The sequence below is a fragment of the Chamaea fasciata genome, unplaced genomic scaffold (assembly GCF_029207755.1).
Source record: "Chamaea fasciata isolate MVZ Bird 193981 ecotype frontalis unplaced genomic scaffold, bChaFas1.0.hap1 SCAF_8, whole genome shotgun sequence".
Classification (NCBI taxonomy): Eukaryota; Metazoa; Chordata; class Aves; order Passeriformes; family Sylviidae; genus Chamaea; species Chamaea fasciata.
The window spans coordinates 5519380-5545276 of record NW_027094093.1 but is presented as its reverse complement, the minus strand read 5'-3'; the positions used below and the strand labels follow the sequence as shown (position 1 = coordinate 5545276).

The window sequence follows — 25897 nt, the reverse complement described above, 5'->3', positions numbered from 1 at the left end:
CTGTCTGGAATTGTGTTACTGTTACCTAAAGTATCCTAATTAGCCTGCTGTAAATGACCAGCTTTTCTTTGACCAGGACACCTGTCATCATTACCTTTCTCCAATAAGATGTGTGAGCTCGTTTGTTGTAACATGTAAATCTTTTATCCTTGTTAAAATGCAATAGTTGTACTGTTTTCTGGTGGGATTGTGTTTAAGATGACCTACTGAGTACTGAGACAGTAGAAGCAAAGTCTAAACTGCAAGAATATTTCTCAATATCCTGATTCCATGTTACCCTGGGTCTTTGGCAGACTCTATTGTTCCCATATCCCTGGTTCCATGGCAGAAATATTTCTCTGCGGAAGTGCTTATGATTGGGAAGGACATCAGAGGTTGCTGCAAACAGGTCCCAGAGTAAAAGACTGGGAACAAAAACAAAGAACTGTGTCATGGACTGTACTTGACCATTTTGTAGATACAATCAGAGACATCTGTACTAATTGAAACAGGCAATTTTCCAAGACACTAGTTAATAATTTACTTGCAACCTGTCTTCATGCCATTGCTAAGACAACTTTCATGTCAGGCTTTTGCTTAGACAAAGCAGAGCTACCGAGTCAGCTCCTTTTCAGAGTACTCAAATTTACTTTGGCATCTGTTAAAAGTATATTGTTGGTATTACATGCCTTTCTTTTCTGTCTTGAAGAGACCAGGGCCAAAAATGAATTTTTGCCCAAAGTGCCATGTGAACTTTAAGAAGGGACTCGAGGAAAATTACCACTGATTGATTAGTGTCATCAAAGTCATTGTTCTTGAAAAAAACTGCACATATGTTCTCTGTAGTCATAAATCTGCAGAATCAGGTTTACATGAACAGTAATGTGATGCTGTGAAATTCCAAATCCACTCTGTATTTGGTTCCTTCCACCCAGGCTGTTTGCTCTTTAGAACAAATCAGGTTATCTGTTGGAAAAATTCAATGGGATGACTTGAATTGTTAACAAACCGGCGAATTCATGTCAATTTATAAAGTAAAAGAACAATTTTCAAGGTGCAAAACAATATAGTGGGTCTAATGTTAAAACTGGACTTATGAACAGTTGCATGGGCATGGACAGACTAGTGAGAGTATTGCTGCTGTGTCAGGTTTTGACAGTGACCACGGTAACTTGTGTTCTTTTCAGCTGCCCATCACCTGCCTGATTAATTTCTCTCCATTTGTGATGTGTTTCTCTGTTGTGTGAATCCATCTCTGTTCATTCTGTCACATCTCCATCTTTCTCTTGCTGCTGCTGCTTCAGGTTTCTCAGAGCCTCAGGTAAGCAATCACAGGAGCTTGTGCCCTATGATGTTCAGAAAGTCCTTCGTGCAGGAGGTCTTTTCAGTGATTTTTAAATAATACAGTGATTTTTAGTTAATCCTGCACCTCCCCTTTGCCTCCCCTCCTACATATCCTCCTTTAATCATAGTAGTTGTGTGCTTTCATAATGTTTACAACACATTTCTTCACAGGATTCCAGTCTCCTAAGAAATTTTGACTTTTTTGCCAGTGAACTAAACCAATAGTAGACTAAGTCTGGGGCTTTATCTCTTCATGTGTGTCTCCATGGTTAAGGTTTACTTAGTGAGAATAAAATAATAAAATCCTCAACTATTCTGTGTTCCATATTGTGCGTGATCAGCAAGTATGTTGTAATGTTTTTCCAGATCCTAGATATTAGGTTTTTTTCTGGATAGTGAGTGTCTGCATTCAGATTTCTGCCTTCTTCATCAGAAAATCATGGCAGCTTAAATTTTCCTTCTCAAGAGAATTGCTTTTTTTTCCCCAACATCTGTAAAAATGGGAGCAAAACCTGCATATGGATGTTGTGTCAATAATTTCTTAAATTTCTTAAAGTTTCTCAAAACTTCAGCAGCATTGGTCCAAAATTTCTTGTTTTCAATTTTTGATTGAGACTCTCTTGGAGGCTCTATTTAATAATGTTCAACAGACTATCTTATAGGGTCTCAGGGCCTGTCTAGTACTTACAGACCACATTTGACAAACCTTTCTTTATAAGTAGATGCTGATCTGCTTAAATTATTTCATTAAAGCTTTCAGCATCTAAAAGTGCGTAACACACGTTTGTGCTCTGTGAAATCCCTGTTAGTGAACCTTTTAAAGCCAGCTGGTAAACTGTAGGTATTGCTGTATTCTTGTTCTTACGAACTGCTGATCGCAGGAGTTTTGGTTGTGAAAATTGCAGGAAGAAAGGGGGAAATTAAATGGAAATGAGGGGAACTATTTGCTTTTTAGTCATTTTCCATGTCTGTTAGGATGTTATTTTGGCAGTTTAGACTGCTAGGAAAAAAATACTACTCCTGAGTCTAAGCTGGCATTTAGGAAACAAAATTACTCTGTCCATTTTTTGAACATTTCAGAGTTTCAGAAGCGTTCGTTATTGGTCTAATGTGTGTCCTGCTGGGTGATTTAGTACAAACTAAGACACACAATGTAATTTTTCCCATTAAAGTGATTCTTCCAAGCCAGGGACAGGAAGGTTTTCCTCTGGAAACTAGTCAGTCCTTTCAAAACTCAGCTGCCTGTTGTTATTTCAGAGCTGAATTGCCTGATACTTCTAAGGCAATTGAAATTTGGCCAGTGAAATTTTGTTGACTTAGAGTAATACATTTCTGTCTCCACAGATATTAATTATAACTGCAAAATAGTGCTTTTCCTAGTTCTAACAAGCCTCCATTTATGCTTTCATCCCCAAGATTCAGAAGCAGAACCTAAAGTGACAAATGCTGGGATTTGTGTGGCCATAATGTCATTTGCTCCTGCAATGTTTGCAACCTTAGTAGCAAAGGTGAAACTAAAGCCTGACTTGTTTGTGCAGTAACAGTGCTAGAGGCACACTTCTGCTTTTGCAGTTTGATGGTTTCTGAAAGAGAACATTACAGAGGGATAAATTGCTCTTCTAAAGTTTATACTGTGTTTCTTTATGCCCCTCTAATGTTTTAACTGAGCAAGACTGTTAAGTGTTTATGAGCTTGCTTTCAGTAGCTCAAGAGGTGAGACTTACACAGAGAGATTGTGGTGTCAGCTTTTTGTGGAGAGACTTCTCATACCATGTGACTCCTTGGCAAGCTCCAAAAGCAATTTTTAAGGCACAGAATACTCTGTTGTTCAGGGAGTTTTCCCAATGCATGTTTTTTGCTTTTAAGGTGTTTTTTTGACAAACATTTCAGGAAGCTCCGGTGGTGGCGCGAGCAGCCCTGTTCCTGGAGTGCGCCCGCTTTGTTCACCGCTGCAATCGGGGCAGCTGGCCCGAGTGGATGAAGGGCCACCATGTGAACATCACCAAGAAAGGCCTGTCCCGTGGCCGTTCTCCCATTGTGGGCAACAAAAGGAACCAGAAGCTGCAGTGGAATGCAGCCAAGCTCTTCTACCAGTGGGGAGATGTAAGTGTTTGTTTCTCCTCTACCTCTATTAAAAATGATGGCAAAATGTAAAGGTAATTGTATCTGATGCCTTGGGAAGGCTGACCTGGAACAGAGACTAGACAGAGCTAAGAGGGAAAAATGGATATTTATTAAAAGGCCTTAAAGTATACACCTTGGGCAGGACAAGAGCCTGGCCAGGGCTACACCCAAGGTGGACTCTAAATGGTCATAAAATGGACAACCGGTCACAAGGTCTTACACTTTTACAAGTTTGGGTTCATTTGCATATTGGGGTTTGATTGTCCAATTACAGCTTCAGGTTGTGAGGTCCCATCCTTCTTGTTTTCTGTCTTCAGTCCACCGTGGTTTATACTTTTGGGCCTGAAGTTTTCCTTGGTCTTCATCAGGAAAGGGATTTGTTTTGTCTCCCTACTCTGTGAAGAGAGCTGAGTGACACTTAATATGAGGCTCAGAACTGCACCCCTAGCCAGCACAGAATCTGAAAAACATGAAAGCTGAAACTTAAGACATCAGATTCTATACAGAATTTCAGTCCTTGTAAGATGGGGACTCAGTAAGATGGACTTCCTTCCAACTTGCACTTCATAGCCTGCCAGAATCACTCCTTCTCCTAAAGGAAGTGACTTTGCCAGGATGTGTTCTCTCCAAGGAGCTGTGTGGCTCATTCTCCTTTTTCCAGCACTTGTCATATGTGAATAGCTAAGGAAAAGGGAAAATACGGGGTATGATAATACTTTCTATTTTTCTTGCTTGCAAATATATTTAGCCTAGGGTTCCTTGAACTAGATGTGGTGCTGTATATTTAGTAATGGGTTTCTCCTTGCCATACTTAGTTCAGTTTCTCTTTGCACCCATACAGACTGTTAGCACTTATTCTTTGGCAAGGAATTCTACAGAGCTACTATGAGTCATGTAAAGAATTGTCTCTTTTTGTTTGGCACTTGAACCCTTCAAGTTTTATTTGATTGTGGTCTCTTACCATACAGGGACGAGCCAATTGCCTTATCTGGCCCTGTGAATGCCATTTACTATTTCCTTGTAAAGCCTCCAGAATATAATTGCTGAATGTCTGACATGTATACAGGTCATTTCTCAAAACTCCAAATAGTGGGAGAAGTTCCTTAGACCAGTTACAGATGTCTTTCTGGAAGTGAGCTTTGTGCTTCTTACATCTTCTAAATACCAATGATTTTTACAGAGCATCATGATTCCCGTCCTCCCCGTCCTCTCCCCTCCCAAAAAAAAAAAGGAGACATAAAATCCAATGCTTGGACTTGGGTTTTAGAACCCGAGCTTAGTATCTTCACAGATCTCCTCCTTCCATTCCTAAAGCTAACTCAGAAAATGCTGCCTGGTCATCCTACTCCCTGGTAAAGGCTCAAACCAGATTACCTTAATAACACCACAAATACCAAAGTTCCTTGAAAAAGTAAATAGGGTGAGGGTGTTTGCTTCTATATTCCATGAAGTCACTGCCTGAGCCTGACTCCTTTGTGAACTCCTTTTCAGTGGAGAGCATAGGATTACAGAGGCTCAGAGATAGTTGAGATTGACAACTACTTGTAGCAGCATGCAAACCACAACAGTATCACCTTATTCTCTTTATGTAGCAGAGTCTACCCTTTCCCCTGTTGCTGGATTTCAGAGGAAGTGTTTAATAGCAAGAACAGTTATTAAAAGTGACCATTTACGTACTTCTGTGTCACTTCAGCCACAGCGGGAAAATTATATAGTGCTGGCAAGACCATCAATTCTGACTTGTAAAATATTTAGAAAACCTCCTTAGTATCTTTGTCTAAAAGTATCCCATACTGAAAAAGGTCAAATGGCTAGTGCTGATGAAAACACTGTGATTTAAAACGTCCCTTCCCTCACAAAGTAATGATATCACAGGATAAAATTTCACATTCTTGCCTTTGTTCTTCTCATGTACATGCAGCAAAGAAAATCAAGACAGTTCTTAAGAGCTCTCAAGTGTCTTAGCAGGAAAGCAATATCCTTGCTAACACCCCCTTACCTGTAGCCTGCTGACAACAGCATGAGGGCTGTTCACGTGCTGGTAGTGATGCTGGCAAACAGCCAGGATGAACAGTTCTCTCCGGAGAATGTAAAGTGGAAATCTGACTGACTCTGCTCTTTCCACGGATCCTCCCTACACCATTACCCTCGCACCTTCCCACCTCCTGTAAGCATACTCTCAGCTCATTTTTGGAAATTGCATCAGGGAGTTTCTCTTTTAAAGATGGAAGCAGGCTTTCCCATGGGCATTTAACTGTCTTGTGGAGGAAATAAAGACTATCACTGGATTCCTAATTCAAAGCATAGTTTCTTAAGCAGAAGATCTACAGTCTCAGTGGAAAGACTTAGCAAAAATCTGTAATAAATATATCAAAGGAACAAAGAAAAGTAGAAGAAATTAATACTTCATAATGACCTAATATCCTTCTGCCTGTTATGTGCCAGTTTGGAAGGGTTTATTGTTTAACTAAATTCACTGAAAGTTTTCATCCTGAAATTTGACACTTGGCAAATTTCTGTTGACAAAAAGGGGAAAATAAATCACAGTTTCGAAAGCCATTAGTCTTCTGTCATCCCTCCCTCCTCTTCAGACAATAAAAACAAAGCCAGGGCGTTCTGTTTGGGCTGAAATTCTCACCTGCTGTGCTTCTCTCTTGCTCCATCTGCAGGCAATTGGTGTCCGCCTCAATGAGCTGTGCCACGCTGAGAGCGAGAGCCCTGCCAACCTGCTTGGCCTCATTTATGATGAGGAGACCAAGAGGCGCCTCAGAAAGGAGGATGAGGAGGAAGACTTTTTAGATGACAGTAAGGAGACTCCCTTTACTACAAGAAACCCCGCTTGTAAGAACCTCTGCTTTAGGAGCACTTAATATTTTTTTCTCTTTTCATTTTCTTGCCACCCAGCTGTATTTCCCAGTCCCTCACTTTCACCCCAGCTTCCTCCCCTGTTCTTTTTGTGCCTGGATGTAAAACATGACAGATGTGTGGCAGTACTGAAAGACTTGGATGGAAAAGGGAAACCAGGCAGTGAGCTGCAATTCCTGGACACAGAAACTGCAGTTGTAAGCAGGGTCATGATTTATTTCTTGAGCCTTGTTGTCACCTGAGTTTCAAAAGTGGTTCAGGCTCCATTCCTCACATTTACTTCTGCCAAAATATTTGTGTAAGATCAGCTGCTTTTCTGTTTCTGAACATTAGGAGCCAACTCACCTGATGTGGATTGGCACAGCTCTGCTAAAGGCTTTTAAATCTTGACTTCGGTATAGTGCCTGATTTTCAGGCAGAAATAAAAAAGCATCATAAAAAATCTGTATAACAACAAGATGATGAAACCACACACATTTGTGCCTATATGTACATAAGGGTGGAAGAGCTGTGACAGATCACTGATTCTGAAGGTCTGTGTAGGCATGCAAGTTATAGCAAACCCTGTGAACCAAAATAAATTGTCAAAACACAACCTGCTGTAGGTGAAGGTGGTAACAAACACGACGTGCTCTTTAGACACCATTTGTGTATACATGTGTGCTGCAGTTTACTGATGCTTGTCTGTGTGTACTGTTGTTCCCCATTGGATGTAGTGTGTTGGCATTGTTTTATCTTCTGCTTTCTCTTCCCATGGTTCTGGGTTTGTTCTTATCACTGCATAAAGGCCCCCTCTGGAGTAGACAGAAGCTGGTGGGAAGAGTGACATGGCATTTATAAGAAATGAGCTCAAGAGAAGGTCTTGGCCCTAAGCTAGAGCTTCCCATGTGCCCCTGTGTGGTGTTCCTGTGCTGGCAGCTACAGGAACATGGGTGGCTGTTCTGGATCATCCTTTTAGGGGATGTGGCCAAAGCAGGAGGAGGTTGCACACCAAAGGTTCCACCTGCACCACAAAATGAGCAGCTGTATTCCAATGACTCAGTGGCAGGATAGGCTTTCTTTTTCCTGCTCAGCCACTCCCACCAGGCACTCAAGGGGCTGTGGAGCTGCTTTTAAAGGGTACCCTGAGACAAACAAACAAAGATCAGGTTCTGGTCTAGAAAGCCATTTAAAAGCTCAAGTGCTCTCCTGAAAAGTGGTGTCAGAAAACAGCTGTTCAGTAGTCTTGCTGTAGGCAGGGAGTTTTCAAAAGCTGCTTTATATGCTGTAGGAGTTGGCTATTCCATTACATGGTATGTCTCATTTGCTTTTGATAGTTCAGATTATTTTAATCTTTACAAAGTCCCCGATTCATTACTGGTGATGTGTACAGGGGATCTGGTTTTATTTGATCCCTGCAGGGTCTTCTCCCTTGTTTGGTTCAGTCTTTTTCTTTGTAAAAACTGTTAGATCACACATGAGAAAAGCAAGTCAAAACACTAATCTCTCTGAATTGTATGTATGTGGCAATATCAGGAATAACTTAAAAAATGGATGTGGCTAGTCGTTGGTCACAATTAACTTTTTTATTTACTTTTTTTGCTGTCTGTTATCCTAAAAAGTACTTTTCAAATTGATCAAGCACTGAAGAATCCTTTATACTTTTAAGCTTTGAATTGTATCAGATGGGTTACAAAGGGTATGGTTTTAAATCTGATTGTTTCAACACAAAACTTGAAGTACCAGCTGATACAAAACTAGACGTATTTTGTTAATCACTCTTTCCTCTTCCTCTTGGATTTAAGTTAAGACTTTGAATGTTAATTTTTTTAAAGAAGTTTGATTTTTCCCTTGATTTTCTGTATATAGCACATGGATTGCTTGCACAATTATAGAAGCCTGACTTCAAAGGAGGCTATCTTTTCCAGTTATCAGGGTAGTAATTAATAATAATAGAAAAGTATGTCTTTAACAGCTAGTCCTAACTCCATTATTTTGAGATAATTTTCTATATTTGGAAGTGGTTCTTTTCCACAACTAAAAAAGATTTGACTAAATGCAAAACTGAAAAGGGAAAGAAGGGCATCTATTTCTTAACCTGTATTAGCCTCAGATGACATGTATACAAAATGTTGTAAACTTGTGGTTAGTTTAGTAGGTACTTTAGCATAAAATACTGTAATACAAGCTATAGACAATTATTGTGTTACTTCAATGTAAGACAGTCTAATATAATAAATATATAATAAATACACAATAAATATACAATAAGTATACAATATAATACAGTATGATTAATGTAATATCAAATATTATGTAATGTATTATGAAATAATCAATATAATATCAATGTTAGTATTATTTCATGTGCTGCTAAATACATGGTTTGTTATTTGACTGATTCTGTTTCTTTTAGTGTAGGAAAAGTAGCATAGAAGTGTGGGGTCTCCTGTTTTTAAGTGCAGCTTGCATCGTGCACCATATGTGACAATGTCCATCACCTCTTGGTTCAAGATCTTGTATTAAAACTCCTTGTTCATGATAGAAATATTCTTTTCTAGGCACTGTGAATCCTACCAAATGTTGTTGTCCTTTTGCGCTAAAAATGGCAGCCTGCCAGCTTCTCCTGGAGATAACCACATTCCTTCGAGAGACCTTTCCCTACATGCCCAGACCACGGCCCGAGCCTCTTTTGGTAAGTGGACCACACACATTGGAGAGGGCTTTGCCCATCATGGATTCCAGGCTCTGGTGAGAGGTAGGGTAGGGTAAAAACTCCAATGGAAATCTGCGGGGAGAAAGGAGCCACTCTGTGGTGAATAGAAGATGATCAGGGTACGTGAAATGGGTTGATTGAGGAGGTGAGACCATGGAAGCACAACATGCGCTGCTGGAAGTTAAAGAAAGTTTCCAAAGAGAGAAGAGGGATTGAGAAACCAAGGGTGAGGGACCTGGGAAGTGTGGGAGGTAGACTATGGGAAGTGACAAGCTCAAATTCTCACTACCTGATTAGCAGGGCCAGTGGTCAGGGGTCGGAACAAGGCAGTTAGGGAAAGGGAACAGAATGGTTTGCAGAGAATTTGCCAGAGCTTCAAAGCTGCAGATTGCTTTGGGTTAGACCCAGAGAATTGCAGGGAGAATGGGAAGAAAGGAAAGAGATGGGGACAAAGAAGCAAAGAAAGAAAAAAAACCCCATGAGACTCAGAGAAGCACAGGCAAATTCTGGCATAAACAGTTAAGCTAAACAACTGTGGTTAGGTGTCAACTAATGCTGTGAATAGCAGAACACATGAAAACTGTTTTTCAGTGATTCATTCTTACGTGGCTTTTCTTATGTCTAATACTGTGGTTTAACATTAGCTTTAGCCTGTTGTTTCAAAAAACACATGTGCACACAGTCATCTCTTGATGAGTTGACAGTGACCCTCAGCTTCAGAGGTGGTCAGCATGGAATGAGATGAGAATTGAATGACTGACATGGTTTCAGCTTTTAAGCCAAATTTCTTTAAAAAATCAGGACAAAAATTATAAGGAACATATGGGAAGTTAAATTTCCGTGAAGGAATTAGCCCTACTATCCTGGTTTTTGTTAATGCCAGATGAAATTTTAGTCATGGCACTTATGCTTGACAGGCTGATTTATCTAGATAGTATTTTAATTAGGCTCTGAAAATGATTCCAAAGGCTGTAGATGACCTCTGATGAAGTGGCTTAGCCCCAAAGTATGCAAGAAGGACAATTTAAAAACGCAAGAAATTCAGCAAAATCCTCCTTAAACACATTGATGATAATAAATTACTGCCTTCACAAGCAGGATAATACCGTGGTTCATTAAGTAGTTAGGCTTGGAACTAAGAATATGTTGGATAATGAAGGTCAACAGAAATAAGTGCTTTTATGTGAACTAGAAGTGCAACTGGTTAATCGCTCTCTAGATTTGTGTGGGAGACAAGGAGGAGGAATTATTCTGTGAGCTATAGGTGAAAGAAACCTTAAGGGCACATTATGCAAGAGTCTGTAAGATAAAATAGCTGTAGAGTGCTGAAGCTAACTTTGTACAGAGGTAAAAAAAAAAAAGGTCAAAAATAATCCAGATTAAAATATTAAATCAGTATTTTTAGAGTGATGCTCCCTTTCCAAGAGAGCATGCAGACCTGCCAAGGCTGTGGGCTGAGTGAGGTGGACACTCTGAAGTTTCACCCAAAGCCTTTTACTGATCATGGAGCAGATACAAGCTCATTTTGCTCTCAGCTGGGGACATTCCAAACCCACCTGGATGTATTCTTGTGCTACCTGTTCTGAGTGACCCTGACTTGGCTGGGGGGTTGGACTAGATGATCTCCAGAGGTCCCTGCCAATTCTAATCATTCTGTGATTCTGTGATCCATGTTTCCCCCCCTGCAAAAGTTAGTGCACTGGAGAATGTTAATCAGCAATGTGTGTTAGCACCTGGTTGGTGACTCTTCCATCCTGGTGGGTGGCTCAGCCTGCTGCAAGGCCAAAGAGCAGTTGGTTTATGTGTGATTAAAATAAACTCCATCTGAAGCAGTTCTTCCTGAAGCTTTTGCAGTGGGAGCTCATTGTGCTGGCACATCTGTGTGGTCTGCATTCTGCTACAGGACCTGGAGACCTGCAGGATGCGTCTGGACCCTGAGATGGACCGACACAGGTATGAGAGAAAGATCAGCTTTGCTGGGGTTCTGGATGAAAATGAAGATTCAAAGGATTCCCTGCACAGCAGCAGCCACACCCTCAAATCTGAGGCTGGCTTCGAGGAGAAAAAAGGTTTGTCAGAACAATAAGGCTTTTGTATTCTCAGGGCTTGTGAAGTGGTGGTTGATTTTGTGTTTTCATTTGCATAGGCTGTGTTAAAAAGCAGGCAGCCATGGAGTCACGTGGCTTTAAATCATTTCCAAAACGCTTCTGGCCTTCAGGGGTCAATATAATGAATGTGAGAAGCAAAGATGTTAAATTTTATAAAGCAGTGCTATGACTGAAATCGATTGAAAGTTTTGCACAATTGCTAAAAAGAAGCAAGCCTCGTTTGAAGCTGTCTCTTAGTGGGATGCTGAGAGAAGCATCACTATTTGATTCACTGTAAAAATAAAGATCAAAAGTGGTGCTTGTTTTTTTTCTGATCGTAGTGTTTTCATTTTGGGGAAATCACAGATAGAAGGGAAGATTGGTATTTTTCTGAGGAAAATCTCTATCTGTTTGGAAGTCATGGCATCACAACAAATTTGTGCGATTGGTCTCTCGAATTCTTTGCTACCACATGAAAAATACATCGTGTGGCTTTTGATGGCTAAGCAGATTGATGTTACCAGCATACTCTATACTGTACAAGCAAACTTCAAGCTCACTGTGTTTGCTGAGAGCAGCAGATCGTTTCCATTTTTGAGCCATCTCATGCAAGACTCACATTCTATCTGATGGTACAAGTGTTGCAATACAATATAGTCATTGTGTGTATTTGCAATTAGAGACTAAACTGCCAGATACCTCTAGGTGACCCTCTAACAAGTTTCCTAGTTACTATTTACATTCTGTCTCATAGCAATAATTTACAGGTGCAGGAATTTGAATGATAATTTTGATGATTGCTTGAAAAGGACAAATGTTCAATGATTGTTTCACAGCAGTGAGGTCTGTGGCTGGTTTTCCTCTCAGAACTGTAGTGTCTGTTAATGATTGGAGGAACTTTTATTGATTTCTACGGGCTTTGGATAAAGTTCGTGTTGTCTTCAGCTGTGACTTTGCCATAATTACTGGAGAAAATATTAGAAATGCTTCCAAGACTTGTGTCTTGGACTTCCTCCAAAACTGTGTGTCCAGTGGGCCAGTTACTTCTGTGCAGACAACTGAGTACCCACCTAAGAAAGGTGAGCTGGATAAATTGATGCTCAACCTCATTTTGTCTACCCTTGGTATACTGGCAGTCCAGAAAAACACAGCCTTATGGTCTGTCTGATAGTCTAGGATGTGTGGGATAAGATGTCTCTACCTATTTAGATGAGAAAAAGTTTGGGTCGGGGTTGAGGGGTTTTTTGAGGATCGTTACAATTGCGTGAGACCATTTTTAAGCTTTTCAGGGAACAGTGGGACTTCACCTGAGTGGGAGAATACCTTCAAGCAGGCAGTCCTACTGGAAAATTCTGGTAGAAAGTCTAACTAGCCTCTTTTTCTTAGAGACAAAGCTGACTTAGCTGTTCCTTTGCATGTTACTGTGCTACAGGTGTAATGTATTTTTGCAAAGATAGTATTGACTTTCTGCATCCTTTTCTCCACTGAACTACATTTTCCTGCGGTTTTATTTGAGTTTTCTTCCATTATCCCTTTTTCCTAAGCCGTCATGTAGTTTTCCTTTACTAAAGCTGCTTCTTTACTGCATTTTAGACATGGGGAAAGTGACTGTGATAGGAAGGTTGAATCCTAATATACCTTAGCAAAAATGTAATTCTAATATTTTAGAAGCTTAATAAATGCAAGGTAATGTTATATTTTAAATTAATAATATACAATATTATTAACAATATACAATAATTATATGTTCTTTTCTTTGGCCACAGCCTATTCTTCTGGGAATCCACCTGGGCCAAACACTACAGATGCAGAGGCATCTTTCATAATCTACACTTTTCTATATAAGAAAACGTTGTTGTGTGAATGTAACTAAACTTTGCTTGCCTACAGTAAGAGGTTTCTTTACCTCAAACTCTTTGATGAGTACTAATCTGTTTCCCTTCATTTTTCTGGAGTGTTAAAAGCTTTGCTCTCATTGCTCCCCTCAGGCATGGCTTAGCAGCTATCCAAAAGCCACGGGTTTACTGTATAGAATCTGCTCCAGGTAGGTCTGAAATACAGACACTACAGCTAGGCAGATGCAGGCTCTCAGATGATCCTATGTACTCTTTGGGTGCCAAACTGGGATTCTGCAGACTACATGAAATGCAGTTACAAGTGCTTAAGCAGTTTGGGATTGGTGGAGCTGACCTGAACATTATCCAAACAGTAGCAATTGCTAAGGAACTTGGAGGGAGACTCTTTGGTAACTCAGCAGTGGTTTCCCAGCTCATTAGTGAGGACTGAGGGGTAGCTCTCAAACCATATCCAGCTGTCTTTGACCAGGATGTTAGCCACTGGAAATGGGAGTGAGAATTCCATTCTGGAGGAACTGGGGGCAATCTCAGGAGTAAAGGTGTGTTTGCTTTATCCTGAAGCCAAAATACAGTTCCATTTAAATATTTTGCTTACCCGTGGTGTTACCCAAAAAGCTCTGTGCTGTTCATTCCCAACCACACACCAAAAGGTAATTGATCACACGTGGGCCTTGCCTGGTTAGATCTGCAGTAAAATGACTGAGTGTTGCAACATTTGGACAGACATACTGCCATGTACTGCCTTTGACCTAAGAGGAGAATGAAAGTGCAAACAGTTGGTGCTTTAAACATTGAACCATTCCATGTCTGTGCTCATCAAAAATGCAGAGTGTCAATGGATGTTGTTAATGCCTGAAAGCTGCTGATTTGTCTGAAGGAGAAGATCTACGTGCTTCTGTTTCCTCTAAAGCATTCTAATGATGAAGAGTAACATGCAGAGACACGGATTTATGCAAACCTTTCTTCAAAGAAGCCTTGTGTGGTAGCCTCATGTAGCAGACTCCCCTCCTGCAGTCACACACGCTGTATAAATAAATCATTGATCCTACTGCAGAGCTCAGTGAGGTTAACGGAACCCAGGCCCATGGGAAAATAGGTTTGTCCAAGGTGCTTTCAGCCAGCTATCCGTACCAAGAGGTGATGCTGCACTAATGTGAACTCTAAGGACTGGCAAAGAAAACTGCAATTTACATCCACTGGGTAGATCCTGCTTCCTGGCAGGAATTGATTCAGATTGGTATGAATTGTAGGATTTTCTTGTCCATGTTTTGGGTTTCTCTTAGTGCAGATGACTCTACTTGCTGGTGGTTGAACAAGGGCTAATTCCAAATACAGACAAGGCCTGAGGTGATGTGCCAGATCTCCAGGATATGAGGTGTTGAACACATTTTTGTGAAGCATCTTTACTCCCTGACTGATTGAGCTGCATTGGCGTTGGCTTTGGAGGGAGCCTCTGATCCCACATTCCTTGGCAGAAGACGCTGCAATACAGGCTGGCAGCAAAGGGTCGGGAGGGTCGGGAGGGCCAGGATCTCTTTCTTTATTAAATGGGGAAAAATTAAGGGGAAAAAAGTCCTCTTTTATTCTTTCAATACAGTTCCCAGCAGGAAGATCAGGATAGGAGGCTCCCGCTTGCTCCAGATTAAAGGAACCCGCAGTTTCCGGGTGAAGAAGGGGGGTTCCCTTTCCAGCATTCGCCGGGCCGGCAGCCTAAAGAGCACCAAGTTATCACGGCAGGACTCAGAGTCTGAGAATGAGGAGCTGCAGCTGTCCCACAGCAGGGACACTGTCACTGATATAGGTAACTTAGATGAGTGGGCGGAAAGGGAGGGGACAGTAGGAAGGACCCTAAACTCTTGATGTGATTGCAGCAGAGCTAGAAATGACAAGAGATTCCCACCTCTGCAGGCCAGGAAAAATCTAGAGCTCTCTTCAGGGACTGCCTTGGACTAGGGCCTGGGAGGAACACGGTACAAATCCTGAGTGCAGTGTCGGCTCCGTGCACAGATTGTCCATTCAACACCGTGTTGGAGCATGAGCTCTTAGAATGCTGGCCTGCCAGCCAAACGCTTGCTGTCTTTAGGGTAGGACATGCACCTGTGTATATGCACATACACACACCCCTGAATCACAGGATATAGTGAATGCATGAGGTCGTATGTATATATGATACTCAATTCTCCATAGCAACAGATTGGCTGTATGTGTGTGTGTGTATATATATATATATATATATATATAAACACATATATATTTAGGCATGTGCTTCATATTCTAAGTTGGATATGATGTCATAAGCATGTCAGGTGACATGCAAAACATGTATTCCTATCTGCAGAACATAACATTCACATGCTGCATACTATATTTCTACATACTGGCATGTACATCTATTTTTGTGGTTTCCAGCTGCTTTCCTTAGTATTTGAAAGACAGATGTCCGTACATTTATCTTATGGAAACAAGATGTGCATCCTACTCTGTGAAATCTCCATCACAGATTAATTAAAGGGCTTCCCCTCACTATTGGTGTTAACCAAAAACTGTGGATACATTTGGAACTGAAATAACCTCCCAAGTTTGGCAGTCATTTTTATGTTGCACAAAGATGCTTCAGCAGGGGAACATGGAGAGTGGGATTGTCAATTTTGTAAACTTAGATGAGTTCACTTAAAGAAGAGAAAAAGGGTAAACCAAAAGTCATCTACAGCCAACTCAACGTTATTAGTATTAGTTTTATAGGAGGCCCATAGGGCATGAAGTAGCTAGGGGAAACACAGGAGTCAGTGAAAGTCTCAGGGAAATCTGTCTCTTGGCTGAGTTCTAAAGTGTTCTAGCGTGCTAGAATCAGGATTTTTTTCCCCTTTCGTCCCCATGACATTAGCAGTTTTTATGGGCAATTAGCAGGGACTTTGCCTGTTGGCATTTCCAGTTGGATGCCACTTCTGGTTGGATTTTTGTTGACCTTTTTAACCACAGAGCCCAGTCAATGCAGATCACTAAACCAACCATTTGCAGCATGTGAGTGGTGCAAAGAACTTGTTTATGATGGTTTTAGATTATCCGTTTCCCTTCCATTAAAGGCAAAAAAAATGGAGGGACAAATGTTTTCTACTGACCAGCAAATAGTTCCAAATAGTTCTTGTAAGTGTCAAGCCAGCACAGGACTGGGGAGGGATGTCCAAATGCAGTTTTTCCAGTGTGGCATATTCTGTGTACTCTCATCTGTTCCCACAAGGCTGGCCTGGCTTACAAGTGCTGTCCCTAGTCTTAAAGCACATAGGGAGCAATAAAAACAACAACCTTTTGGGTATTTTTCTTTTGAAGAAGGGAGCCCTTGGAGCACGAGCGAGCCCAGCATTGAACATGAGGTGCTGAGCAACACAGGCCTGGAGGAGAACTATCATCGGAACATGTCGTGGCTGCACGTAAGTACAGGTTGCCAGCAGTGCTCTCAAGGACGGTGTTTTCAATAGAAAAGCCTTTGTCTGGCAATAACCAGATCACAGTTTGTGCTTTTCCCATATTGCATAAAGGATCTCAAGTGTAAGTAAGCTGCGACCTTGGGAAATTGTGTGTTTGCCATTTCTGAAATGGACTTAAATCTCCTTTTCTCTAGTTCATATATGTAAAATTTTTTTTTTTCCTCCCTTGGTGTGCAGGGACAGCCATAACTACCTCAGCTGAAAAATACATTAGCTGAAATAGAAAAGTACCTTATCTCCAGCATGGCCAGTAGTGTGTATTTCAGGGAGAGCAGCAGAGTGAGCTGCAGTGTGAGCTGGGCCCCCGGCTTCTGGGAAGTGGCATGTTAGAAGCTGCTCGTGTAAGCCAGCAGAGCCTTGTATAGTTTTGACTCTGTCCAACAGTGCAGATGTGGTTTGACCATGCAGGGTCTAAGACATCCCTCTGGGCAATTTCTGTGCCTGTGATTGGGACTTGCCAGATGTCAGTTGGGCAAATCTGCACTGCTCCATCCACTGGTGTCCAAGGACTGCACACCCTGACATGCATTGCCTCGTGACATGCTGTGGTGGTGCGGTATGGTCAGTGTGTTCTGCACATGCCTTGTGCAATGATTTATGGCATGTGTGTGTGAGCACAGACACCCTTTGGCTTTTGAGTTGCCTTTGGGCAAGGCAGCTGTCAATACTGACTTGATAACTTCTTTTTTTTCCCTAGATATTTCGCACTGACTGCTCTCAGCTGCCCCATTCCTATGGTGTGTGGGCAAGAACAGGCTAATACTTTGATGTCAGAAACAGTTCTTGATAGTTGTCCTTTTTAGATGAGGCTGGCAGGGCAGGGAACTTGAATGCCATGTCTTGCAATCTAGTGCCTCCATCCCTGGACTACCCTGCTTTCTGCCAGTACTATAATGTCCTGTGTAATGATTACACCTCATTTGGAAGTTCAGTGTACTAAACTGAGTATGTTAGACATACATGTATGTATTAGATGCTGCATCAGTAGAGGATAAGGGAATTTCCCTAGTTAGCAGCTTAAGATAAATCATGGTGCCGTTGCTCAGTGTGGGAGGATGCATGAACTCATGACTTCTGAAGGAAACTTGAGATGTTTGTCTCACTTCACATGTGACTAGCTTGCATAGGAGAAAGGAAAATTTGAAAAATCACCTGGAACAGTTAATGACACACAAGTACCACTATTACATGACAATGCTATATTTTTCATTGGTTAGAAGGAAGGTAGATGGTCAGTAAAACTACAGGCAAAACAAAACCCTGCTTTACTTAGTTCTCACAAGCAGACAACTCAATAGGATCACTGGTTCCACTTGCTGCTATGAATGCGTTAACATTTCCTTTACCTGTCCTTTAGGGAGCCTGGAGCATGGTGTCCTCACTCTGTGTCAGAGTACCATTACAGCAATTTATAAGAGTGGACCAGAGGCTGGTAGAAGGTTCCAGTGCTGCTGTGCAATTTGCACATTGATACAAATACTGAGTTTTTCTTTATTGACCCCAAAATGATAGGAGGCAAGAACAAGGTGGCAAACACAGGAAACATTGCACAGATTTGCTTTAGATGAAACTCCTTTCATTTTTAGAAGCTTAAATATTTTAAGGTTGAGAATGATGTGGCAGCCTGGAGAGACAGCCAGCAGACTGCAGCTGCACAGACATAGACACAGTGGGTGGAAAATTTGGATCGCTTCCTTCTGGTAGTTCTGGGTACTTCTGCACTGGATTATGGGGGAAAAAGAAAGATTCATAAAGGCCTCTTAAGACCTAGAGTGTGAATGGCTTGGAGCTGCCTGTGTGTTTTCCTCAAAATGCTAATAAGAGGCTGGGTTTGTGTGTAATGTGAAGATCAGTGTACAAAGAGCTGCTGGGCTAAGCTTTGCTGCTCTGGCAAGGAACCATCTGAGTTACACCAGAGAGCAGTCACTCAAGTGTAGACTTGCCAAGGCTAACTTTAATTAAGTAGCTTAGGACCTAATACCTTTTCTGCAGCAAAGCAGGGCTCAGAATAGCTGAATTCCAACATATTTACCTGATTTTTAGATAAGTTGTACTACTCCTTGCTGCCATATGACAACACTAGTAGAAATAGCAACTGAGCCAGCTACTGGAGAGCTGGGCTGGATGGGTCTGCCCAGTGACAGTGAGGGAAGCATATGCAGAGCAACTGCCACAGCTTATTTCTACTGTAGAACATACTGAGATATTTCCCTTTGCACCCCTTGAAAGAAACTGACCCCCAAATGGTGGAGTTGCAGCTTTAATAACAATTGGTTAGTTGACGGTTTCCAGTCCAAGCTCTCATCTTAGTGGTGATAGCTTTTCTGCACACTGATCGGATGCTGTTTTCCTCAACCTTAACCTTGCCACCAGCTGAATATATGCATCTACAGCACCTCTGTTTTTTTGCTTTGTTAGCACTAATGTTTCTTTAGCCATGCCCAGCTAGTTTGCAAACCTCTTGTAAGTATGAAGATCTACACAGACACACATACCTTTTTAAAACTGTATTGAGCTTCACACCTCCCTGGCTAGGCTGAGGAAAATCCCAATCCCTGCCTGTGTAATTTCGTTTTCCATAGGTAACTATTTTTTTTTTTTTAAATTTCCAGGTTATGATCCTATTATGCAACCAGCAGAGTTTCATATGTACACACATTGACTACTGTCACCCACACTGCTACCTCCATCACAGCCGGTCTTGTGCTCGCCTCGTCCGGGCCATCAAACTGCTCTATGGAGACACAGTGGACTCCCTGAGAGAAAACAGCACTCTGAGCAATGTGGCCAGAGGCAAAAAACAAAAGGAAGTGAGTAAATGGAAAAAGCAGGATGTTTTAGGATTTGTCCAGGCATGTCATAATTGCCCTCAGAAACTGCCTAATGGTTCTTTCATGACAAAATGAATGTAGCTTTTCCTAAGCTTAGCTTTGCTGTAAAAAACCTCAGCATTAAATCATTCAGCATTATGTATGGAATGTAATCTGTATTGATTGGGGTGAATCTTAGTTGCTTATAAGATCATTTACAAAGCTTACAGCCTGACTTCAATTTAACTGTTCTATTGTGGCCTCTACTTACTACCCTGTGGATTCTGTCTCTCTTTGTTCATTTTTTTTTTCTTGTTTGTTAGTAAGAGTCACTCTTGAAATTTTCATAAAATCTTTGCAATTTCTTTCTTTCAGGTCTGAGCTCTCAGCTGTTCCAAGAATTGTATACATTAGTCTTCAATGTTTGTCTCCTTTTAATGACATTTCAGCAGGATATTCAGACAACTTTGTGCCTTTTTATTTGTAAAAGTGTGCTTTTAACTTCAGTGGAAATACATTTCTGCTTTTAGGAAGGTATCCACCCAGGCACCAACTGAATCATGTCAACAATTAAACCACAGCAGACAGACTACAATTATCCTGAATAATTGTAATGGCCAGAGCCATTCAACTGCTTTGCAGTAACATTGAAAACAAAAATGTTCACGAAACTGTCATGAAGCTTTCAGTCGGGTAAAGAGGCTATCATCTCTGGCAGTGGCATATGAAGAAGAAAAATCAGTTATGTTCCTTCACCAACCAGGAGATTGTTTCCTGTCAAGTTAGAAAATTGAAGGATATTTTCATGGAAGAAAGCACACAGCAGGTGAAGCAGAAGCTAATGTTTCTGCTTTCCTGAAAACTGTAAACCCCACATTTTCCTCTAGCACAGAAAAGCATGAGTTATTTAGAAAGAGAGGCAGTCATTTCCTCTGCAGAAGGCAGGCAAGAGTAGCCGGTATGTTTCATGAAAGGTACCAAAAGAACTGTGCATCCCTGCATCTTGTTCCATCTCCAACTTTGAATTGCAAGACAGAGATATGCATTTCCTCATACATCAAACCATCAAAGCATTTAAGAAACAGCAGGAAAAAAGAATTTTGAGAGGCAGTGAGGTCTCCTACAAACACATGCAAGTTGTTTGCACAGACCTCACTTCCAGAGTGCAATTGATAATCTTTGATCTTTTTCATAGTCCAAGAAGGACATGGAAGTGTGTCCGGAGAAGATGAGGAAGGGGCTGGAGCGGAGGGAGTTGGGGGAGCCCAGCCTGGAGAAAATCAGGCCCATGGGGGACTTCCTCAGTCTCCACAACTCTCTGACAGGAGGGTGCAGCCAGGTGGATGTTGAACTTTGCTCCCAGGAAACAAGGGACATCGTTGAGAGGAAATGCCCTCAAGTTGCACCAGGGGAGATTTAGATTGAATATTAGGAAAAACTTCTTCTCTGAAAGGTTTGTCCAGCCCTGGCACAGGCTGCCCAGTGGGGCAGTGGAGCCACTGTCCCTGGAGGGCTTCAAAAAATGTAAGGATGTGGCACTTGGGGACATGATTTAGTGGTGGACTTGGCGGCATCGGACTCCTGGTTTGACTCAATGATCTTAGAGGTCTTTTCCCACGTCAGTGGTTCTATGATTCCGTGAGAGTAATCATTCTGTACACTGAACACTTCCATTGGTAATTTTTTAGAGGGAAGCTGTAGACACTTTGCTTCTAACCTACTTAACTAAATGGTGAGTGTGCCACTAGTGAAGATTACACATAGAACATTCACATTCTCCATTTGGTTTACTCTCTTCTGCCTTAAGATTTTATTGGGAAAAGCAATGTTAAAAATAGAAGAAAATTAGATACATGTTGTCTCACTGATACTACCTATACTTGTTGCCAGCAAAGAAGAAGGCTTTGTGCTACAGCTCTGGTACCAGATGGTTTCTAGTATATGGAAATTCCTCTTGTCTGTAATCTCTTTTTCCACATTTTGAGAAATATTTCTCAATGTGAATGCCACTTTCTTTTTATTTCCTTCCAGTGCTCAGACAAGTCATGCTTGAGAACTCCTTCCCTTAAAAAGAGGGTGATTGATATCAACTTGGAAGGGAAGAAGGACTCTGGAATGCTAAAATACATCAGGAATCAGGTACTGAGTAGGCCATATGCTAGTTAGGGAGGCAGATATATGGGTGCCAGGTTAAAATGCAACAAGAGGGAAAATATATATGGATCTCCAAGCCCATGTGAAGAACTGTTCCTGAATATCAATCAGTTCAGCCCTACATCTTTTCCCAATCTGAGGAATACTGAATTTAAACTTCTTAAGGAAACAAAGAATCCTTTAAACATTTAGCTCCACTAAATCACAGTCTTCATCTCTGGCTTTCCATAGTGACATTTTCACCAAAGCTGACGATACAAAAACCCAAAGAATTCACAGATATGTATGTTTAACTTCAGCCTGGTGGTTTACAGTATTAGTTTTCTTTGTTCTTACTTGTTCAAGGTTCCTGAAGAAGCCACAGACTCTTCATGAGCCTGTTCTTGGTGAGAGTTTAATGGACCTGTATTGCTGGTTTTGCACTACTTTGGGGGAGTTTGGCTTTCCTTCTGTCCTCTCTTTTGGTGTTTTGGTGATGTGAGGGACAAGCAAAAGGCTTCAGGAACTAGCTTGGAAACACTGCTGTTTTAGTTTAGGCTGAAAGCCATGTCCCCTCTGTGGAGCATTTTCAGAAATGGATGAACCTGGAGGTTATTGGTGGGTAATTTGCAGACCAAAACCAGGGTAAAATTACTGAGTGTGTGCTTCCCTGTGGATAGTTTGCACAGCTCAGCCCTAAGGCAAGGCTTGGTTTGTTGCAGGTGATGAGCCTCTCGCCTGCCCCTTTGTCACTGCTGATCAAGGCAGCTCCTATCCTCACAGAGGAGATGTATGGGGACATCCAGCCAGCAGCCTGGGAGCTCCTGCTCAGTGTGGATGAGCACATGGCTGGAGCAGCAGGTAAGAGAACCTAACCACTCAGAATGGCTGCTGTGGCTGCACTCCCCACAGTCAATCACAGGGCTTTGCAGTTTTGTAGTGGAGGAATCTGAATGCCACCAAGGGTTTCTTGGGGGCTGTTTGGTTTTCATAGACCTTTGTGTGCTCTGTGGAACAGAAGTGGTCAGAAGGGCACTCTCTCTGGGGCCCTGGATGTGGTGGATGTTTGGCGAGTATCAAAATCAGTATTTTTATTCAGTTTGGTTTTTAGGCAGAGGAAACATAGTGATTCAGTCTGTCCAGTCTCTACTAAATCATTACATATGTTGCCTCATGGAAATGTTTGCACCAGTTGAGAGCTCATACAAAAACTGACGCAGGGAATGAAAATGAAAATGTCATAGCTCCTGTTATGACAAAGGAAAATTCTTATGTTGCATGGAGACAGCAGCGTTGCTCATTAAGTGCTGTTATTGTATGGTACGATCTAAGTTTTTCATTTCCACTTGGTTTTAAAGTGTACAGATGATTGCTGATGACACATAGCTGAGAGACATCTTTAAGAGAGATGATTAGGACACCATATACCTGTGAAAGTAGTACTTTGAAATTCTGCACATGGGATGAAATTCATCGCAATAAAATATAAAATTATGTATGTTGTTGCAAAGTTTCTGCTATGAGCTTGGCTATTCTCCCATGGGAATGATCTAGGTTCAGAGTTTATCCCTTGTCCAAAAGATGACTGACCTAATGACCGGCTGTGAAAAAATAAACACAGTCAGGATGAGGCATTTCATTAGTCATTCAAAGTATTAGTGTTACTGTAAAGCATGATGTACGATTACCTAGAACACAGCACTTTAAAAGCGCAGTTTTGGTCACTGAAATAAGATATTTATGAAGATGTTCGGCTTCTCAGATGAAGACTAGAGGGGATATCTATACTCTTCATAATGACAGAAGACCAGTCAAAGAGAAAGGATTGTTTAATTATTACTTAAATAAATAATATTCATCAAATGTTTAAGAATAATTTGTTAGAGTAGAATGAAGATGAGTGATAACTTTTTATGACTACTTCCATGTGGAAAACAGATTTCTAACCATCAGAGAAGAAAGCAAAAGCCCTTTGGTTTAAGGTCTTGTGAAAGAAATTTGATGATGTGGCTCGAGAGGTCGTCTCTGGCCTTACTGTCCTGTCCAAAGACTCCTAGGCAGTGTGTGCTAATGTGAGATGAACAGAAATCATTGCTGCTCTTCCTAAGGAGTGCTAGCTGGCTGCTTCTCCAAAGCAGCCTCTGAAATACATCTTCATTCTTCCCCCTTTCCTGAAGGGGGGATTAAAATCCTTTTGAGGGTCGGTAGTAGCTTTTTTTGGTAGCAGGTGATTACAGCCCAAGCACAAATTGCATTCATCGAGGTCAAGCAGTGAAAACCCCCAGTGATGCTGTACAGAAGCTGGATGAACAGACTGCCTTGGTAATGTACTACAGCACCATCTGCTGACCTCTCCCAAGGCTCTGCTCCTTCTTGGTTGCTTCAGAATGAACTCGTGCTTTTACGTCTGTTCTGCGAAGACTTGTTACAGTTTGAGGAGATTAGAGAGCAGAAGATTCTCTGAGCTGGTGAAACTTAAGGTCCCCCACGGATTTTGAGCAGCACCAGGAGCCCAGGCAGTCAGAGAGTAGCCTTGTTTTTCCTGCAGTGGTCACACTGCCTCCCATGAGCACTGCTCTGGGGCCTGGCAGCTGCTGAAGAAGCATTGAAGAAAACACAGTGGCAAATGTCTTCTTGCTACTGTGGAGGAACAGCCACCAAATCCAGAGAAATTGTCTTCAGTGCTCTGCTGTGAGCTGCTGGTCAAAGAAGCCGTGGATTCCCTAACACCATTGAACTCCCACAGCAACACTAATCCCTCTGCTTCTGTCTCCTGCAGTGCTCCTCAGACACCATTTGCATTGATTGGCCTCCATCAGTCTGTATTTTAATTAATGTCTGTTTATATTCATATTTGATCCATTGAAACAACTATGGGTCAGCTCAGCTGCTGTTAGAGATGGAGGTGGGAGCTTAGATAAGTCCCTGTCTTTTGCCCAGGCCTCTGGCAGCAGGCTGTAGCTTTACTGGGGTGCCCAGCACCCCAAAACCCACTCTTGTTCACGAGTTCTTTAATAATGGCGGATTTGGTCGATTATAGAATAAATTATTTATTTAATAGATACAAAGTTAACAGATGTAAGATTTTAAACAGACTATTTACTACACAGGAATAAAACAGAAAGAACTGCTAGTAGATAAGATACAGAGCATGAGAGATGGTACCTGTATTACAGCCAGCAAAGAAACAGTACAGCTTAAGATCCAATGTACTCACCACCTAATTGATGATGGGGTACATACAGGATCTTTCCATTCCTAGGGAAAGTGTCTGTGGAGTCAAGTCTGACCTCACAGGAGAAGATCCCCTGTGTGTTTCAGGGAGTGTGTAGGAGACGTCTGTCCCCGTAGAAGTTTGTGTAGCTTTTATAGATTTTAAAACTGTCTCTCAGTCAGGAATTTCTAGCTTATTTCCTCACATCTGGTTTTACACTCAGTTGTTTATTTGGAGTTGCACTCCTGGCACCAGGGGTAACTCACTGCTTGACCTTTGTCTGGCCTGAGACATCTCCTTACTTCACGAAGGAAGTGAAGAATGTCCAGAGCTATGCTCCAGATGGTGGATAGAGCAGAAAAGATTCTCTGTGGTAGAGGGGAGTGTCCTGCCTCAGCGACCATTATGCTGTTATGCATGGTGCTTTGTCTTGCTCTGTTTCCTCTTGCAGAGAGATTGGGATCATTGCATGGAGCCCACTTAACTAAGAACTGGTTTTACCCATGAAAATAGCCATGTGACTTCCTCTGGGACACCGTCTCCTGTTCCAGAACTTCTGTTAAAGGCAGAGTTTCTGTCAAATCAGCCTTGATTAATCAACACAGAAATCACTTGGAAGTGGAACCTTTGAAAGCCAGACTCAATTAGTCCCTTTACTTCAAGAGATGTTCTTACTTTAAACGAGTTGTGGCTGAGAAGGTCAAAGGTGTACTTTATTTTAAAAAGCAGGTTTTCCAGAAGAATTTACAAGTTTCAGCTGTAATGCCGTGTGGCTCCAAAAGGTGGAATCACATGAGCTCGGTTTCATGAAGCAATATAGTTTTCTCTAGGCCTGGTAGATTGGTGATCCTATTGATGGAGCTAAGATGGGATTTCTTTTGGTGTGGGTTTGTACACCTGATGGGTTTTTTTGCTAAATAAACACATTATTGAGAAATACAAGTGATGAGATGTTCTCTCCTTGCAGCTGCCATGTTCCTGCTGTGTGCTGTGAAAGTGCCAGAGGCCGTTTCTGACATGCTGATGTCCGAATTTCATCACCCAGAAACAGTGCAAAGACTGAATGCCATTCTTAAATTTCACACACTCTGGAGGTTCAGATATCAGGTGTGGCCAAGGATGGAAGAGGGAGCACAGCAGATCTTCAAGGTAGCTAAGACCAATGAAGCTTAATGATAACATTTACAACTTGCCTTGTGGGATAGATGTTTAATGACAGACTGCCATGAAGTTTCCTGAAACTCTGTTTTGGGAAAAAAATGATTGTATAAGTCTCACTCTAGTGGGGGAGGTGATATGAAGAAG

General features: G+C 41.6%; 1 protein-coding gene across 1 annotated transcript in view; it reads left to right on the top strand.

Moving 5' to 3' along the window:
- The window catches only part of UNC80 (unc-80 homolog, NALCN channel complex subunit), a 129139-nt gene that overhangs the window by 49080 nt on the left and 54162 nt on the right, over positions 1–25897 (top strand). The window contains exons 23-32 of the mRNA XM_066189462.1: positions 3214–3426; positions 6117–6252; positions 8853–8986; positions 10911–11076; positions 14548–14751; positions 16278–16378; positions 19048–19245; positions 21277–21384; positions 22101–22239; positions 25560–25741. Of these exons, the coding sequence (XP_066045559.1) occupies positions 3214–3426; positions 6117–6252; positions 8853–8986; positions 10911–11076; positions 14548–14751; positions 16278–16378; positions 19048–19245; positions 21277–21384; positions 22101–22239; positions 25560–25741 (1581 nt within the window). The remainder of the gene's footprint in view (positions 1–3213; positions 3427–6116; positions 6253–8852; positions 8987–10910; positions 11077–14547; positions 14752–16277; positions 16379–19047; positions 19246–21276; positions 21385–22100; positions 22240–25559; positions 25742–25897) is intronic.